At 43.1% G+C, this 20,096-nt stretch overlaps 1 protein-coding gene across 1 annotated transcript in view; it reads right to left on the reverse strand.

Annotated features, from left to right (window-relative positions):
- Positions 1 to 20,096, reverse strand: part of MTRR (5-methyltetrahydrofolate-homocysteine methyltransferase reductase) — a 143,512-nt gene that overhangs the window by 38,754 nt on the left and 84,662 nt on the right. Inside the window, exons 2-5 of the mRNA XM_040355179.1 lie at positions 11,867 to 12,023; positions 8,535 to 8,688; positions 5,856 to 5,973; positions 3,981 to 4,329 (exon numbers count right to left, since the gene is read on the reverse strand). Coding sequence (XP_040211113.1) covers positions 3,981 to 4,329; positions 5,856 to 5,973; positions 8,535 to 8,688; positions 11,867 to 12,010 — 765 coding nt within the window. The 5' untranslated portion in view covers positions 12,011 to 12,023. The remainder of the gene's footprint in view (positions 1 to 3,980; positions 4,330 to 5,855; positions 5,974 to 8,534; positions 8,689 to 11,866; positions 12,024 to 20,096) is intronic.

The following is a 20,096-nucleotide window of genomic DNA, read 5'->3' on the forward strand; positions in this document are numbered from 1 at the left end:
TCAACACAAGTGAAAAATCTCCGGCATCAATACAATATATGGTAATGGGGTACATTGTACCTCTAGAATTTCACAAAGAAAGTGTAGTTAAAAAAAAACACACACACACAGACACCGTTGGGATAAGTACTTTATTTAAAAAAAAAAAAAAAAGGGATTCCAGCGGTGGTAATCCACTCTCGGTCTCCACTCCAACGCTGTCGGTATCCTGCGATGGATGCTCTCCTCTCCGGGGTCCAGCGATGGATGGGGAAACCCAGGCTTTCCCATTGACGTGACAGGTGACCCCGCCCCCCTCTGATGCAACGCAGGTTTCCCATTGCATCAGAGGGGGGCGGGGTCACCTGTCACATCACTGGGTAAGCCCGGGTTTCCCCTTGTGTCAGAGTGGGACGGGGTCACGTGATGGGTGGCCCCCGCCCTCAGCTACATAAGACCTGTAGATATTCCCGGGGTGTCTCCGGTGGAGACAGGATGCGTTGCTCTGGACATCCCTGGAGCCTGGACCTGGATGGAGAGGAGATCATCCATCACTGGACCCCCGGAGAGGAGAGCATCCATCGCAGGATACCGACAGCGTTGGAGTGGAGACCAAGAGTGGATTACCACCGCTGGAATCTTTTTTTTATTTTTATTTTAATAAAGGACTTATACCAACGGTGTCTTTTTTTTTACATTTTCTTTGTGAAATAGGATAGGTACAATGTACCCCATTACCAATTCACATAGGGGGGGCCGTGATCCTGGGGTCCCCTTAGTTAAAGGGGTCTTCCAGATTCCGATAAGCCCCCGCCCGTAGACCCCCCACAACCACCAGGCAAGGGTTGTGGGGATGAGGCCCTTGTCCCCATCAACATGGGGACATGGTGCTTTTGAGGGGTCAAAGACCCCCAAAGCATCCCCCCCATGATGAGGGCATGTGGTCTGGTATGGTTCAGGATGGGGGCGCTCTCGCCCCCCCTTTTCCTGCGGCATGCCAGGTTGCGTGCTCGGATAAAGGGTCTGGTATGAATTTTTGGGGGGAACTCCACGCCATTTTTTTTTTTAATTTGGTGCGGAGTTCCCCTTAAAATCCATACCAGACCTGAAGGGTCTGGGATGGATATTTGGGGGAACCCAACATAATTTTTTTTATTTGACGCAGGGTTTCCCTTAATATCCATACCAGACCTGAAGGGCCTGGTAATTTAATTTGGGGGGACCCCCACGCATTTTTTTTTATCAATGACTATCAATGACTTTTCTCTGTATTGCCGGGGACAATTAATTATAGCCGTGAGTGATTTTAAATGTCATTTTTTCCTTCAGAAATTACAGTTTGTGCAGAGACAGTTCTAAGCATGGGAAACAAGTGCTACTTTACAGGCATACTATACACCCCCCCCCCCCGCCAAGTACGAAATTTAAAGGAATATTTCAATTTTATTGTTTCAATTATTGTTATTGTTTTCTTAAAGCATTAGTAAAATCACTGCTCCCGAAAAAACAAGAGTTTTTAAAACTTTTTTTTGCATTGATACATGTCCCCTTGGGCAGGACCCAGATCCCCAGAAACTTTATGACAATAACTTGCATATAAGCCTTTAAAATTATCACTTTGGATTTCTCCTATAGACTTTTACAGGGAGTTCTGCGGCTTTTCGAATTTGCCGCGAACACCCCAAATTGTTCGCTGTTCGCTGAACGGGGGAACATGCAATGTTCGAGTGGAACAGGAGTTCGACTCGAACTCGAAGCTCATCCCTAGTCATGTGACAGTTTCTCAAAGCACGATACAGATTAGGTGGCACTGATCTGCAGCACTGATAAATGGCTGACTGGCAGGTGGCACTGGCAGGTTGCATTTATGGGCACTGATGGGGTTGCCTGCAACGCCCATCCTGGTACTGCTTGCACGCGGCCGCATAACAGCAGCCATCTTGTTACACCCAGCCCAAACTATATGGGCTGGGTGTAACAAGATGTTCGCTGCTGGCATACTGTGGCTGAGTGCAGGGTGTACCAAGATGGGCGTCTGACGGCAACATGGAGCGTCACTTCCGCGACCGAATGTGACAGCTCCGGTCGCCCAGAACTCTGCACTCCCTGCCAGCTTGACGCGCCGCCATCCACTCCGCCCCTCTACGCCACCAGGTATCAGCTAAGGCATTGGGAGCATTTGTACAAGTACTAGCCAAATGCTCGGTATCGGGACAACCCTACTTAAAGCGGGGGTTCACCTGCAAATTTTTTTTTTTTAAAAGCCAGCAGCTACAAATACAGCAGCTGCTGGCTTTTAAAACATGGACACTTACCTGTCCAGGTCGCCAGCGACGTCAGCAGCCCATCCTCGGCGAGTGAATCGGGAAGTAAAGAGCTGCGGCTTCACTGCCCGGTTCCCTACTGCTCATGCGCGAGTCGCACTGCGGCGTTCCACTGGTCCCTGTTGTGTTCTGGAAGACGAGTGTTTCCCAGAACACGAGGGGGGTGACGCAGAGGAGCCGGACTCCCAGGGTAGTGTATACCAGGAAGTGGTGCAAATACCTGTTTTATACAGGTATCTGCACCCCCTTCCCCCTGAAAGGTGTCAAATGTGACACCGGATGGGGGGGGGGGGTTCCAAAAAACGGAGGTTCACTTTTGGGTGAACGTTCGCTTTAAGGGATTAAAGAACTTTTCATAGCTTACTGATCATGCTTTTTACCATACATGTAGATAAATACATTTTCAGCAGGAGGGGTTCCTGGAGACCTCAAAATTATTTTGAGGGTACCTCCAGCGTTAAAAAATTGGAGAAAAGCTGCTGTATACAATGAGGCATGATGCCAAAACAAGTTAACAAATAAAATCTGTATTTATAGGAAGATCTGGAGAAGGGTATTTTAATGGTGCCACAAATCTGACAAGGTTTGTAAAATAACAAATATTTTATTAATATGAAAATATAAAAAAAATTAAAAAAACAAGTGAAATATTGACTCTCATAAATAGACAAACATGTATACAAATTATCACAGCATGATAGCGAACAATATATTGCATATAAGGCTATATAAATGCCTGTTGGCTCAACATGTTTCGCCAATTGCTTCTTCAGGAGCAGTAAGGCATATATTTGCTACAAAAAAAAAAAAATACAGAAGAGAAAAAAATTTAAGATATCATCAAAATACAAATTACTACAAATCATGATATACAGAAAACTAAGTAGATAATTAAACATTTGAAGAATACATAATATATAGGGCGTATAACATCCTCATTAATGAGTTATGGCCATAGTAGAACTCACACCAGGTGATGTGCGATAATGGAGGAACTCGCCGATCATATATGTGATAAACGAATGAGAATCCTGTTTTTTTTTCAGATGAAAAGAGCAGCTCTTTTCATCTAAACAAACACGATTCTAATTATATGCCCTATATATTATTCTTCAAATGTTTAATTATCTACTTATATTTTTTTCTGTACATCACAATTTGTAATAATTGATTATATTACATTTTTTCACATCTTTTTTTTTTTTTTTAGCCAATATATGCCTTACTTCTCCTGAAGAAGCAATTAGTGAAACATGTTGAGCCAACAGGCATTTATATAGCTGTAATTATCTTTATATGCACTATATTGTTTCTTATCATGCTGTGATAATTTTTATACATGTTTGTTTATGAGAGTCAACATTTCTTCATTCTTTTTAAGTATTTTCATATTAATAAAATATTTGTTATTTTACAAACCTTTTCATATTTGTGGCGCCATTAAAATCCCCTTCTCCCGTTCTTCTAATAAATTCTCTATTTTGAAGTGGGTTGCCTTTGATCTCCTGAATTAGTGTGATTAATTTTAATAAATAAAATCAGTTTAAATTATTTAAATATAATTATTATTAATTATTTAAAATTGAAATTTCTATTTAAATACATTTTAGGTATATGTAGAAATTCAAGTGGCCATTATAATGAAACCTTGAGTAAGATGAAAGTAGGAAAAGTTACCTTCCCATCACAGTCTAGAATCTGTACATCCAGGTACGGGATGGGCAGGCTGGGCACAGTGAGGGCGCACTGGCAGAGAGGAGGCAACGAGTGGACGAGCGACGGTGCAGCTTCTGTAGACGTATCGGATGCATCATCTTTCGGCAATGTTGTACTCGGTGTCGGTGAGACGTTCAGGTTTATCTCCTTCATCCGCAAGTCCAGATTTTCGGGAACATTTTGCACATTCTGATCACAGACCGTACTCTTCATCTCCTCAGTCTTCTGCGGATTGTCCGGCCTCTTCATGAACTCTCTATTTAGCGCGGCCCAAAGTCCTTCTATCCAAGGGTCCGCAACCAGCTCCAGGCTGAAGCACAAAAATAAATAAAAAATAAGTTAGTTGGGCCACTTAAGTCGAATCACAAAAAGATTTCTCTCTATATTCAGTTGGGCTCCAGAGCAATTTTTTTCGTCTCATACATGTAAAAATCCTAACTTTTGGCAATAACGTTACATGAACCCCCAGAACATTATGGCACAGATTCACAAAGCACTTACGCCGACGTATCTCGAGCTACGCCGCGTAAGTGTAAATATGCGCCGTCATATCTGTGCGCCGTGCCCACAAAACTAGATACGCCTGAAAAAAGGCTTCATCCGACTGACGTAACTTGTCTACGCCGGTGTATTGTGGGCGCATAGTTACGCTGGCCGCAAGTGGCGCTCCCATTGATTTTCTATTCACATATGCAAATGAGGGAGATACGCCAATTCACGAATATACGTCCGTCCGACGCAGTGCACATAAAGTCATACGTCCGGCGTAAAGTTATGCCCCATAAAGGAGGTGTAACTCAGCAGCATCCATGCAAAGGGAACACAAGCCGGCGTATTTTACGTTCGTTCCGACGTGATTCTGAGCATGCGCACTGGGATGTGTCCACGGGACGGCGCATGCGCCGTTCATTTTAAGTACTTCTATGACGCTTGGCCCATCATTTGCATGGGGTCACCCCTGATTAGCATGGCTCATGCCCACTTCCACCTACGACGGCTTATGCCGAGGGAACCCAGCACAGTTTGGGAGGCAAGTGCTTTGAGAATTCGGTGCATGCCTCTCTGCGCTACATCAGCGTAGCGTATATTACATACGCTATGCCGGCATAAATATGCACCAATGTATGTGAATCCGGGCCTATATATTTTCTGAAAGCAGAGGCCCTGTAGAATAAAAAGGTGATAGTTGCAAATTTTTGTTTGAAGTGATATTAAAAAAAAAAAAAGCAAATTTTTGGAAAAAAAATTAAATTAATTTTAGCGCTAAACCACACCCTATAATACCCATTTTTGGTTTAAATATAAAAAGATGAGGTTGTATCTAGTAAATATAAAACCAACACTCCATGTTTTTAAAATTGCGTGTGCCTGCGATATCGCCAAAAACTATGGTGCCCACCGGTACAAATCTGAAGAATAGAAGACCAGATGGTTTAACTGGGATCAGTTTAGTTTCTCTGATGAATACTCTCAAAACTTATGTTGATCTTCGATCAAATGGTGTGTCCACCTGGGAACTACCTGCAGCCTCTCCACATGGGCGTCCGCTCCATAGGGCAAGAGGGGGCAATTGCCGCCCCCCCCCCCTGGAATTGTAAGAGAAGACACTTAACTTGCCCCCTGTGTGGCAATGGCCGGTGCGGAGGCCTTGGACTTTTTTTCTAAGACTGCTGCTGGCCTGCTGCTCATGTCAGGGGCCCCCTTAGTTATAAATTATTCTGCTTGCCCAATAGGATCATCTTCATTTTAGGGGCCCCCTAATTATTAGTATTCCGCTTACCCAATAGGATCGTCCATGTGTCAGGGGCCCCCTATTGCTGAAAGTATTCCACTCACCCGATAGAATCATCGGCGCATCCGGTGTCATAGAAGTGTTTTGCTCCCAGTTCTTGAAGCCTTCGATCCACAATTTTTCCACCGTTGCAAAAGAAGGTAAATTCAGAGTCGCCGAGGGCTGCAACCAAAAAATATCCAAAACACTTTATTCTCCAACATAAAACTAGACGACCTGTAAGTAGCTTCAGACTATCAGCCCCTTGAAATGAATCAGACACACAAACATTAATAAATACTTTTCTTTACAAAATGTTCCAATTTGGTTGGGAAGGGTTTTTGATTCTATTACCATAAAGCTGTACGGTTTATACTGCCTTGTTGGGTTCTCAGCCCTACTCCATAGAAGTCATGGTTTCCATACACTGCACTGATGGGGGCCAAAAAGCCTGAAACGGCTGTGTGGAGTTGGAATAAATGGCCGTATAGCAGGGTTTCTCAACCAGGTTCCATGGATCCCTCAGAGGTTACTAGGGATTCCTTGAGCAGTGAGCAATTTCTGCCTCTCAGATAAATTCCCACTGACACCATTCATCTTTGTAGTCATCTGTAAGGGAGAAAAACTTCCCAATGACCCCCAATGTAAGGAACATTCTTCCCACTGATCACCAATGTAAGGAACATTCTTCTCACTGATCACCAATGTAAGGAACATTCTTCCCACTGATCACCAATGTAAGGGACATTCTTCTCACTGATCACCAATGTAAGGAGCATTCTTCCCACTGATCACCAATGTAAGGAACATTCTTCCCGCTGATCACCAATGTAAGGAACATTCTTCTCACTGATCACCAATGTAAGGGACATTCTTCTCACTGATCACCAATGTAAGGAACATTCTTCTCACTGATCACCAATGTAAGGAACATTCTTCCCACTGATCACCAATGTAAGGAACATTCTTCTCACTGATCACCAATGTAAGGGACATTCTTCTCACTAATCACCAATGTAAGGGACATTCTTCCCACTGATCACCAATGTAAGGAACATTCTTCCCACTGACCACCAATGTAAGGAACATTCTTCTCACTGATCACCAATGTAAGGGACATTCTTCCCACTGATCACCAATGTAAGGAACATTCTTCCCACTGATCACCAATGTAAGGAACATTCTTCTCACTGATCACCAATGTAAGGAACATTCTTCCCACTGATCACCAATGTAAGGAACATTCTTCCCACTGATCACCAATGTAAGGGACATTCTTCTCACTGATCACCAATGTAAGGAACATTCTTCCCACTGATCACCAATGTAAGGAACATTCTTCCCACTGATCACCAATGTAAGGAACATTCTTCTCACTGATCACCAATGTAAGGAGCATTCTTCTCACTGATCACCAATGTAAGGAACATTCTTCCCACTGATCACCAATGTAAGGGACATTCTTCTCACTGATCACCAATGTAAGCACGGGCCCCTTCATATTAGCACTCCCCCCTTATAATGGAGGAGTCTATCAGATTTCCCTTTCATCAAAGACCCCCTTTAGAGATCTACAGTTGGCCATCTCTGTTGTGGTAAACAAAGCCTTAATGGTCGAAGAAAAACTGGCTACTAACTTTTTTTTTTATTTGGCTTCTAGATTCAAAACAAGTTTGTGAAGCCCTGTATTAGGCTATGTTTGAACTAGATAGCACCAGTTCTGGGTGTGCATTTGGCTGACTAGGTTGGGGGGGGGGGGGGGGGGGCTTTTCAGCTTTTGATATGGTAACTGGTACGGTTATATGGTCTTGAAGGTGCTTTGGTCACACTGACTGTTTGTGTTGTTCTTCTGAAGTGCACTAGAGTTGGGCAGCATTGATACAATAAACCAGCCAATCTGAATACACAGCCACCCCAAGGGCCACAAAGGACCATTCTTAGAACTGGTGATTAAAGAGACAAATACTTTGTGCGTGACGATGAGAAGGTTGCATTGGCGGTGAGCTCTACACAAGTGCAGTCCATTCTCTGAAGGCTTTTTCTTGACATCCTCTTCCACCTCTTCTAGCAGAGACTGAAAAAGTCTTAAAGTTGACCTTCAACCTCAGTGACAGGGTCCGTTTCTACAAAGTTTGCCCCCTCCTCCTCCCCATAATGCTGCATAAAAGTACCCATGGGGTGGGGGGGGGCAGATAATATACTTACGTTTCCCCAACTTCCTCCCATGGTGCCTAGGCAAGAATGACGGCAACCTCTCCCCAGCCAGATCTCAGAGAATGTTCAGTAGCCCAAATATCCAACTGCACTGTGCTGCCGCATCTTCACATTTTGGCTACTCAGCATTCCCAGGGTATTTGTTGGCAATGGGTCGACATCACCCCCTGCATTATGGACGTTGGGGGAGGAGCGAGAAAATTACCAAATCTTTCCATTCTCAGGTAGTTTTATGCAATGTTTTAGGGAGGTGGACAACACCTGTAAATATGGTGATTTGCCATGAGGTGGAAGGTCTGCTTTGCACAAGCTGCCAACAAGACTAAAAACATCCCATCAGGCTTACAGTATATCTGGACATCACTTAGGACAGACAGGGCTGTACTGTGCAGCAGAGCTTTGCAAGTCTCAGAACCGGATGGCCAGAGATACAAATTCCATCTGTGCACCGAGCGGGTTTCCTGGAATGCGGCTTTAAAACAGGACAGACGGGTTTTTATACGGTCAGATGTTGTGTGTGCAACACGTACCCAATATTCCGTATCGTAGATGCGCCAAGTAGTCAGCTGGCAGCTCTTTGTATTGAATTCCTCTTACAAATTTCGCTGCAGGCTCCGGGGGTTCTCCATTTCCGGTGGTGGAGATCACGATGACCACAGGGTCCTTCTCCTCCTCCAAGGAGAACTGAAACATAAAATTTAAGAAGTGTCAAACCAAGTGAATGTACTGCGGGCGTGCAGGCGGCACAGCGAGGCTGAATCACACAACCCGTACGTCACCCAGCCTGTTCTGGGTTAGGGGCGCGCAGCGTCCATTATATCCTGCAGGTGTGGTGCACTGAAAAACTGCTGGCTTCCTCTACCGCCGGCTTCATTCACAACACTGATTGCTCTGGGATGGCAGGTTCGGCAACCTGCAATCTGGGCTTGCCAACCAGCCATCCCAGAGCAGGAGGTCGCGGGCCATATCAGAGTGCTCTGCGGACCACATGTGGCCCCCGGGCCACTGGTTGGGAACCCCTGGGGTACAGTGTTGCATGGCCAGCCTTAGTCATGAAGGGGGTAGAACCTTCCAGAGGTCAAGTGGTACAATCTCTTTAGATACTATAAACTCCTACATTACCAAACTACAATAGTCCTTATTTGAGGACCCGTCTACTAGAGTTCAGGTAAACACCCGGTTAAACACCCGGACATGCCCAGTCAACAATTCATATTTGTTTAGAATCCTTTCCTAGATGAACTGCAAACACTTCAAGGAATAAAGCAATTTAGAGCAGCCATTCTCTACCAAGGTCCCATGGAACTCGAATTCCCAGAAAACTTTGGAGGAACCTTCATGGAGCTGGGGGGTAATTGTCCTCTCATTTGATGGCGCCTCCATGGTTCCTGGGCCAGAGCACCCTGCAAGACACTGATATAAATCTTTTTTAATTAAAGGTCTATTTGAAATTGATGGCAGCAACACGTCTTGAAAAAGTTTGGGGGTGGGGTCAGGTTTAGCGCAGTGTAGCTTCCCCTCTTTTACCAAAACTCTGGAAATATCTGGTAAGAGAGGAAACCAGTTGCTGGAGTTTTGGGTGGGAAATGTTGTTCCAGTCTTGCCCGATTTAGGATTCCAACTGCTCAACAGTCCTGGGTCTTTTTTGTTGCATTTTTCGTTTCAAGATGTGCCAAATATTTTCAATTGGAGCCCCCGGACTCTTCTACCAGGAAGCCATGCTGCTGTTATAGATGCAGTATGCGGTTTAGCATTGTACTGCTGAAATATGCAAGACCTTCCCCATCTGGATGGGAGTATATGCCGCTTTAAAACCTGGATATATCTTTCAGCATCAATAGTGCCTTTCCAGGTGTACAAGCTGCTCCTCACTTGGTTTGCGAGCGTGGTCTCACAAGACGACCAGGATTCAAGCCAATGGGTTGTGCAGTACCGCATTTGGTCAGAGGTGCGGGGGGGCGCAGGTGACACTGAGCTGTTTGGATCCACTCAGAAGTACTCCGTTCCAGAGTGTCTCCAAGTGCATCCGAGCGGCTGAGTGTCTCCAGCTCCCCCACACCTCTGGCCACATGCGGTACTGCATACAATAGCAGTTACTGTGGAACGAATTATCTGAATTTCTATTGATTCCTATGGGGAAACTTGCTTTGGTATACAAGGGCTTTGGATTACAAGCATTCTTATGGAACGAAATATGCTTGTAATCCAAGGTACCGCTGTTTTACTACCATATTGAACTGTACTGTAATTGTGCTGTCCCCCCTCTACATTGTAAAGCGCTGCGTAAACCGTTGGCGCTATATAAATCGTGTATGATAATAAATTATTATATTCTTTTCTATTATATTCTATTCCATTTATTCTCTTTGGAAATTTGAATTTGATTTGAAAACTATTCTAATTTCGCCGGAAATTTCGTTTCATTATTTCGGATTGGTTGAAATTCGTTACTATTTGTAATTCAGGAAATCCGGATACATCTGAATAACCCATTTTTTTTTTTTTACAAATTTCGATTCAGAATGAAAACGAACCGCACGTCTAGTTTTAACCACTTCCTTACTGGGCACATATACCCCTTCCTGACCAGGTGAAATTTCAGCTTGCGGCACTGCGTCGCTTTAACTGACAATTGCGCGGTCATGCGACGTGGCTCCCAAACAAAATTGGCGTCCTTTTTTCCCCCACAAATAGAGCTTTCTTTTGGTGGTAATTGATCGCCTCTGCGGTTTTTATTTTTTGCGCTATAAACAAAAATAGAGCGACAATTTTGAAAAAAAAAAATAATAATATATTTTTTACTTGTTGCTATAATAAATAGCCCAATTTTTTTTAAAAAACATTTTTTTTCTCAGTCTAGGCGATACGTATTCTTCTACATATTTTTTGGGGGAAAAAAAAAAAATGGCAAGAAGCGTCTGGTTTGCGCAAAAGTTATTGCGCTTACAAAATAGGGGACAGAATTATTATTATTTATTATTTTTTTACTACTAATGGCGGCGATCAGCATTTTTTTCGTGACTGCGACATTATGGCGGACACTTCGGACACTTTTGACACATTTTTGGCGCCATTCACATTTATACAGCGATCAGTGCTATAAATATGCACTAATTACTGTATAAATGTGACTGGCATTTAAGGGGTTAACACTAGGGGGTGAGGAAGGGGTTAAATGTGTACCCTAAATTGTGTTCTAACTGTAGGTGGAGGGGGGGGTGACCGATCTGTGTCCCTATGTACAAGAGACACAGATCGGTCTCCTCCTCTCCCCTGACAGGACGTGGATCTCTGTGTTTACACACAGAGCTCCACGTCTTGTCCCTGTAGCCGCCGATCCCGAGTCCCTGGCGGACACCACGGCCGCCAGGCACTCGCATCGGCATCTCAACGACTTTATACGGCCGTCGGGTGGTTCTGAATCTCTAACAGGCCGTAAAAACACGGCCTGCGCGCGCATCCAGCGTGGTTAATGTCTTAGGATGGGTAAATTCAACATAGGAAGACCAGCAAGTAAAAATGCACTCTGCAGTGTTGGGACTGACATGACCTCCCATCCCCCCCAACCCATTTTCGGTGTCCATTTTTGGAGTCCTAAATACATCCGAGACTCCGTACAACCCAACATACCACCTGCCGATAACGATCTCTCCATTTGTTCTTTACGCCGCACTTCTCAATACTGCATCTCCACCCGCTCATTGTACAGTGCCACAGACTACGCAGGCGATTTGAAGGGCGGATACATGAGGCCAGGTTGCACACACTGTAGCATGCTGCGGGTTTTCGCAGCGCCGCCATCCTTAACCGTTTGGCTGGACAGAACAGGGACCAAAGACAGGGCAGACGGTGGTTCACCTACCTTATCCAGATCTTCTAAGGAGACAATGTCGGCGACGAAGCCGTGATGCTCTGCCTGCTGGCCAATTTCCTCAGCGATAGCCTGCGACTGTCCCTTCTGCGTCCCGTAGAGCAGCAGGAATCTTTTCTTACGCACGACGCACATGGCAAAGCTCCACCTGTCCAACACAAAGAAAACGCTTTAAAACCCGAGCTCTGACCTTTTCTTCAGTTTTCCCCACTTATACCGCCTCCTCTCTTGGAGCTTCTCACAATGTGCAATAGAAGCTGCAGCAAGTCAGATAGAAAATGACCCCGCCCACTTTTCTTTAGATTAACGATAACCATGAAAAGGGAGCTCCTACCTTAGAAGTCCATTCAGTGGGTATCCAGGCGGCCCCCCTAATGAGAACCTTCCTAAACCACACACTACACTACACTACACTACACTACACTACACTACACTACACTACACTACTTCAATATCCCTTCCTGCCCAGGCCTTGCATCCTTGTGAATAATCGCGCGATTGGCTCCCGCTCTGTCCAATCACACCCTGAACGGGGCTCCAGCGGCGTGCGCGCCTCGGAGCCAATCACAGGAATCATGTACATTAAGGGCCGCCCTGCTGCAGTATACGCACGTGGGACGGTCCTTAGGCAGTTGAGAGATTGTACAATCAGATTGTATATATCATGACCAGCTTTAAAGCGATTGTAAAGCTATTTTTTTTTTTTTTTTTTTTAATAACAAACGTGTTCTACTTACTTGCTCTATGTCAGGGCTCAACAAAATCCGGGCGCCAGGTCGCAATTGATAGAATAATAGAATTAGCGACCTGGCACCTGGGGAAGGAAGCTTAGGCCTGCAGAAGGCCGCAAAGTCACGGCCTCAATTACTGGCCGGCGCGGCCCGACGCGATCACAAGGTGGGGGCGCACGGAGACACAGGATACCCCTTCCTGTGTCTCCATGCGATCACGCCGGGTCGCGCCAGCCACCAATATAGGCCTCGGCTTTGCGGCCTTCTGCAGGCCTATGCTTCCTTCTGTGATCTGGCACCATCTTGTGGTGGCCGTTGGCATGACAAGACTAATGGAGCTTCCCCTGTGTTTTCACTGCCATCTCCTTCCCTCCAATTAGAACCCCCCCAAACATGATATATTTTATTCCAACACCCTAGAGAATAAAATGGCGGTCGTTGCAATACTTTGTTACACCGGATTTGCGCAGCGGTCTTACAAGTACACTTTTTGGGGAAAAAATACACTTTTTTTTTAATAAAAAAAAATAAGACAACAGTAAAGTTGGCCCAATTTTTTTTTTATATTGTGAAAGATAATGTTACGCTGAGTAAATTTATACCCAACATGTTACGCTTCAAAATTGTGCCCGCTTGTGGAATGGCGACAAATTTTTACCCTTAAAAATCTCCATAGGCGACGTTTAAAAAATTCTACAGGTTGTATGTTTTGAGTTACAGAGGAGGTCTAGGGCTAGAATTATTGCTCTCGCTCCAACGATCGCAGCGATACCTCAAGTGTGGTTTGAACACCGCTTTCATATGACGGCGCTACTCAGGCATGCGTTCTTCTGCGCGCGAGCTCGGCAGGACGGGGAGCGTTTCTGGCTCCTAACTTTTTTTAGCTGGCTCCTAGATTCCAAGCAAATTTGTCAAACCCGGCTCTAGATGTAATGGTTTTGCACAGAGCAGCCCTGAATCTCTTCTTTTGGGGGGCCTCCGGCAGCAGTCCTGGCGGCTCCTGTTCTCAGCGTGCCAGCATAGGAAGCTGCTTTCTATCATCTACCAGCCCCTCCTGCATGAATTTGATTGACAGCAACATGAGCCAATTGCTCCCTCTGGAGGGTGAGAGAGCAGAGCCTCTGATCTCAGGCACAGTGCTGGATCAACACCGGAGGGGGGGAGCTGCCAATAGAATGTTTTTACCCTAATGCAGAGAATGCTTTAACCACTTCCCAACCGCGCTTTAGCTGAATGACGGCTACAGCATTGTCGGCCAGTTTAGGAGGGTGTCATATGACGTTCTCCTGTGATCGCACCCGCTGAGCTGTGCTCCGTGATACCCTTTGTCCTTCAGACTTAGCTAATCACAGCGGCCCTTTACCATGTGATCATGATGTAAACACCAGCCAGTTAGTTATCGGCATTCCTTTCCTTATGGGTGAATATGAAAGGGGAAACTAAAGCGCTAGCAGTGCCCAAATGTACAGGGTGGAAAATGAAGTGCTAAAAATGATACAATAATTAATGCTGCTCAAATCTAAGATTGCAATAACAACAAAATGGATAATATGAATAAAGTGATTGATGAGCGCAAAATAGTGGTATAATAGAATAAAATAAAATAGCAGTGAAACGTCCAATTAGAGAAAATAACACTAATAAAATATGATCTCCAAAGTGATGCAAAAAGTGTAACGAATAGTGCCAAGTGGGCACAATGGATATGCAGAATCCAATGTGTAAATGATACTAATAATGAAGAGATTTGTGACAACAGTTCATATGTGACAGTTCATGAATCACAGGAGTGAATAACAATTCCAAACGGTGACTGTGTATCCAAGCAGAGTGATGAAAAGATCCACATAAGCAGCTGAGCTCACAATGTGCTTACCTCACACACATGCAATGACAGCATGGTATCTCCACAGATGAGATCTGACACGAGAAACGAATCCTCCTCACCTCTCCTATAGTAACACCGACTGGGGGTCCATAGATGGTAAAAACGGCGTCCTTCTGGTTATGTCTGCAACTCCGGACTTCACCAAAATGGAGGCTCCGTGTGCAAGTGCACTTAGGATGGTCCCAAAATAAACGGAAAGAATCTCCAATAGTGTAGTATTGTCAAACCAATTTAATGTAGTCCACAAAGTAAAATAACAACAGGGGGTTCAGCTAGACAGAGCTTGAACCAAAACAGACTGCGAGAACGGCTGTGTGATCGGGTAGGTGCGTCACTTCCGGTCACGTCTTTCGATGCCTTACGCGTTGCGTCACGTCACGTGACTTCATCAGAGGCTAGTGATTGGCTGGGCTATCTACACCTTTATACAGCTTAGCCGGAAATACAATTGCGGCCATTTTGGAACCTGGTAACCATCAAAACACATCGCGGCCATACTAATAATGGGCACAGTCGATGGAAACATGTGGGTTATGATGGCAGAAGTGTACTGTGTCGAAAGAATGTACAAAAAACGTGTTGTGAGAGACCATGAAGGACTAATATGATCTAAATTCAACACAGAAAATATAAAATAAATGTCATATGATACAAAATTCTATATGTATATAATACAATCTGGCAAGAATAGTTTAAAAAGAGATAAATATCCAAGATAGATAAAATTTATCATTTAAGGATAAAATACATTGCAGTACCGTCTAATCAGACAGAATCAATATATTATCCATTTTTTATGTTCTCGCAGTCTGTTTTGGTTCAAGCTCTGTCTAGCTGAACCCCCTGTTGTTATTTTACTTTGTGGACTACATTAAATTGGTTTGACAATACTACACTATTGGAGATTCTTTCCGTTTATTTTGGGACCATCCTAAGTGCACTTGCACACGGAGCCTCCATTTTGGTGAAGTCCGGAGTTGCAGACATAACCAGAAGGACGCCGTTTTTACCATCTATGGACCCCCAGTCGGTGTTACTATAGGAGAGGTGAGGAGGATTCGTTTCTCGTGTCAGATCTCATCTGTGGAGATACCATGCTGTCATTGCATGTGTGTGAGGTAAGCACATTGTGAGCTCAGCTGCTTATGTGGATCTTTTCATCACTCTGCTTGGATACACAGTCACCGTTTGGAATTGTTATTCACTCCTGTGATTCATGAACTGTCACATATGAACTGTTGTCACAAATCTCTTCATTATTAGTATCATTTACACATTGGATTCTGCATATCCATTGTGCCCACTTGGCACTATTCGTTACACTTTTTGCATCACTTTGGAGATCATATTTTATTAGTGTTATTTTCTCTAATTGGACGTTTCACTGCTATTTTATTTTATTCTATTATACCACTATTTTGCGCTCATCAATCACTTTATTCATATTATCCATTTTGTTGTTATTGCAATCTTAGATTTGAGCAGCATTAATTATTGTATCATTTTTAGCACTTCATTTTCCACCCTGTACATTTGGGCACTGCTAGCGCTTTAGTTTCCCCTTTCATATTCACCCATCACTTTATAACACTACTAGAGCAGCTGCTATGGAAACACTTTCCTACATGGAACACCGCCAGGTGAATTTAGATGAAGTTTTCAGTGTTACCAGCCTTCCCAGAGACACTGACCTGAATAGCCAATTTAGATTATTGGCCCATAATATGGAAAGAAAGGTCAATCTCTGGTGGGATATACACACCTTTGATAGGTATATAAAAGAGAAAATTGTACCCAGGAGGCTGCGATGGGACATTCCTCCCAATGACGGCCTTGTGGACAAACAATCCATAGATGAATGGTTTCACTTCTATAATGACAAAAGTTTAGAAGCGATCCATTTTCTTTTGAAACGTAAGCAAAAAAGGATGCGTATGGTTGATACTATAATAAATGAAACCAAATTGAAACTAGAACCGTTTAAGGAGTCTGCTGATTTTAAAAAACTGGCGACCCAATTAAACAAAAATCTAGCCATCAAGGACTTAGAAACCCAAAAAAGGAAAGCCAAAAAATATCACCGGGATATAACGGACTATACAGCGGATCAGGTTTTTAAATGGCAGGCAAAGAATACTCCTTTTTTGCCTACATCTACGCAATCTACACCCGAGAAAGAATTGCAAGTACAAGATCCCACTGCAACTCGACCCATAAAACATATGGGCTGGCAAGATCAAGGACCTGTTGGTAAAAACCAACATGAACAACAACAATACCATCAGAAAAATGGTGAGGGATATAATCAGCAAACACCCCATAACAACAAACAGAAAAAACCTTTTAAGAAGCCTTTTAAAAAGAACACTTGGAATCGTCGTAATTCGGAAAGGGATCATAGGGAGAATAGAGGATCTGTATATCATCCACCACCCCCTATTCCTCCACCCTATCACCCTCAGTATTACAACTACCCACAACGAAGTCCAGTGTCTACTTACAATCGGTATGAGTCTTTACGACCACATCAGGAGCATTACTATCAACCACACCAGTACCATTATGATCCCCAAAGGTCTTTTTTAGATCGGGATCGGAGGGACTACTCTCCAAGGAGACCTCCCCAGGAAACGTATCGATCCCCGAGGAGACACAGACAAGAAAACCAATCACCATCAAGAAACATCAAGGAACCCCCCAGATCCCCGAGAAGACCAAGGGAGGCAAGGGTAACCCGCACACCAGAAGAAGAAAACGGGGATGTAGAGCGGGAAAGAGATCCCAAAAGAAAGAGATTGGAAAAGGAGAGGGGGTCTTCAACATAAGTGGTAAAACTCTGACTGCAGATGAACTAGCAGTATTGGATGTAGGCCTTAAACATGCACCAATCAAAAACTTAAACAAGTTTGATACATATATCAACATTCAAAAATATATTAGAAAGATTAATATTAAAAAATACTTCATTGGAAACCCAATAAAAAGTTTATCCTCCACATCCCCAGCAAGAAATGCCATACAACACAGTACTTTACGTAACAATTCTGTGTTTAATCCTCAAGTAGGCAACAACCAACATATAGAGGTGTTTAAAAAATTAGTGCTACAAGATCTGGATAAGCTTAAATTGAAAAATGTCTCAGACCCTCCACATCTAAAAAGAGGGATACAAAGTCTAAAAAAGCGAAAGGACATTGTTATCCGCCCGGCTGATAAAGGGGGAGGGGTAGTGGTACAGTCCAAAGAACAATACCATGAACAGCTTCTTGGCCAATTAATGGATAAAGAGACATACACTGAACTACCCGGAAACCCCATAGTGCATTACAAAACGCAACTAAAACAGTTGATTCGTTTAGGACTCAAAAGGGACATTCTCAATAAAAAAGAAGCGACTTTTCTATTACCAGAAACCTGTAGAATTCCTATCATCTACACTATCCCCAAATTACACAAGGATAAGATCAATCCCCCCGGTAGACCGATTGTTAACGGGATTGATTCCCTTACGGCCCGGATGGGTCAATATCTTGATTATTTTTTGCAGCCAGCTATCCAGCAAACTAAATCGTATCTAAGGGACACGAAGCATGTCTTGCAGCTATTAGAGGAAGTACCTGTCATAGAAGGCAGTACAATCATAGCTTCTGCAGACGTGTCATCCTTGTACACAATTGTGAAACACCATCAAGCCTGTAGTGCCACTAAATGGCTTTTGAGAAATTACACCATTCTTCCATGTAAGCAGCGTAAGTTCTTAATTAAGTGTCTAGAGTTCTGCTTAAAATCTAACTATTTCTGGTATAACCAGACCTATTATAATCAAAAGACGGGTATAGCCATGGGTGCTAAATTTGCACCATCTGTGGCTAATGCATTCATGGCTGAGTGGGAGGAAGGTGTGGTCTATTCCAACACGCCATCACAACTCATCATGTACAAAAGGTACATTGATGATGTATTGATTATTTGGAATGGCACTAAGGACACTCTGGAAGATTTTTTCTCAAACCTCAACACAAATGATAAAAACATCAAATTAGTGGTAAACATGAGCGATAAATCGATCAATTTCCTTGATTTGGACATCACGATCTCGAAAGAGAGATTGATTACCAAGACCCACTTTAAAAGTGTAGACACTAATAGCTACCTATCATTAAAGAGTTGCCATTATAGATCTTGGTTACTGAATATCCCAAAAGGGCAGCTAGTTCGAATCAAACGCAATTGTACAAAGGAGATAGATTTTCGTACTCAGGCTGAATTTATTGGAGAACGGTTTAAAAAGAAGGGATACTCTGATGAATTCATACAACAACAAATACAAACCGTGGCGGATCTTGACAGGAATTCGATGTTACAAGGAAATATAAAAACCCAACAAAAAGCAGAAGCACCAGCCATTATTTTGGATTACAACATCCAACACAAGGATGTGGAGAAAGTGTTGAGAAAACACTGGCATGTTCTCACAACAGATAAACATTTAAAAAATATTTTACCAATTAGGCCAAATATTGTGTACAAAAGAGCACCCACAATCAGAGATCTGTTGGTTAAAAATGTAGTAGACCCTCCCCCTAAGAGTGGCTACACATTTTTCAATACAAAAGGGTTTGTTCCATGTAAGTACTGTTTTGCCTGTTTACATGCAAAAGGCCCACAACTTAAAAGAACAGAGTTTTTGGGGACCTATACCAATACGTGGTACCCCATTAAGGATTTTATTAGTTGCCACACTGAGGGTGTGGTTTATGTACTACAATGTACTTGTAAGCTCCAATACGTAGGTAGAACCAAAAGACCATTAATGGTCCGTATTAAGGAACACATTAAGAACATCTTAAAAGGTTTCGACAAGCATAGTGTCAGTAGACACTTTGCTGAAGTCCATAACAAAGATCCACGTCATTTATCCTTTTGGGCCATTGACAAATTTAAAAAGCCATGGAGGGGAGCCCATCTGGTTAGGACTATCAGTCAGAAAGAGTCTCAATGGATACATACCCTCCACACATTGGTGCCGGATGGCCTTAATGTGGATTTTGATGTTAACTGTTTTTTAAGTAATTTTTAAACTGTATTATTGTATTAATGAGGTTGCGATAAAGGGAATGAGGTGTCACTCTGGTTTAGTTTTTCTTGCTAGACTCCCCCTTTTTTTCGCTTTATCCATACATATACTAGACTTTGCAAGCTGTTTTTTCCCTCATAAATTAAATATTATGATGTATCACCATCAAGAAGGGTGACCCTGTTCACTACGATTCCTTTTTACAATTTTATATTTTATAGTTTTAAACTTAAATATAACTATTTTAAATATTTTATTATATTGGTTTTTTACATAAAAAATGGATAATATATTGATTCTGTCTGATTAGACGGTACTGCAATGTATTTTATCCCTAAATGATAAATTTTATCTATCTTGGATATTTATCTCTTTTTAAACTATTCTTGCCAGATTGTATTATATACATATAGAATTTTGTATCATATGACATTTATTTTATATTTTCTGTGTTGAATTTAGATCATATTAGTCCTTCATGGTCTCTCACAACACGTTTTTTGTACATTCTTTCGACACAGTACA

The sequence above is a fragment of the Rana temporaria genome, chromosome 5, assembly GCF_905171775.1.
Source record: "Rana temporaria chromosome 5, aRanTem1.1, whole genome shotgun sequence".
In the NCBI taxonomy this organism is placed as follows: Eukaryota; Metazoa; Chordata; class Amphibia; order Anura; family Ranidae; genus Rana; species Rana temporaria.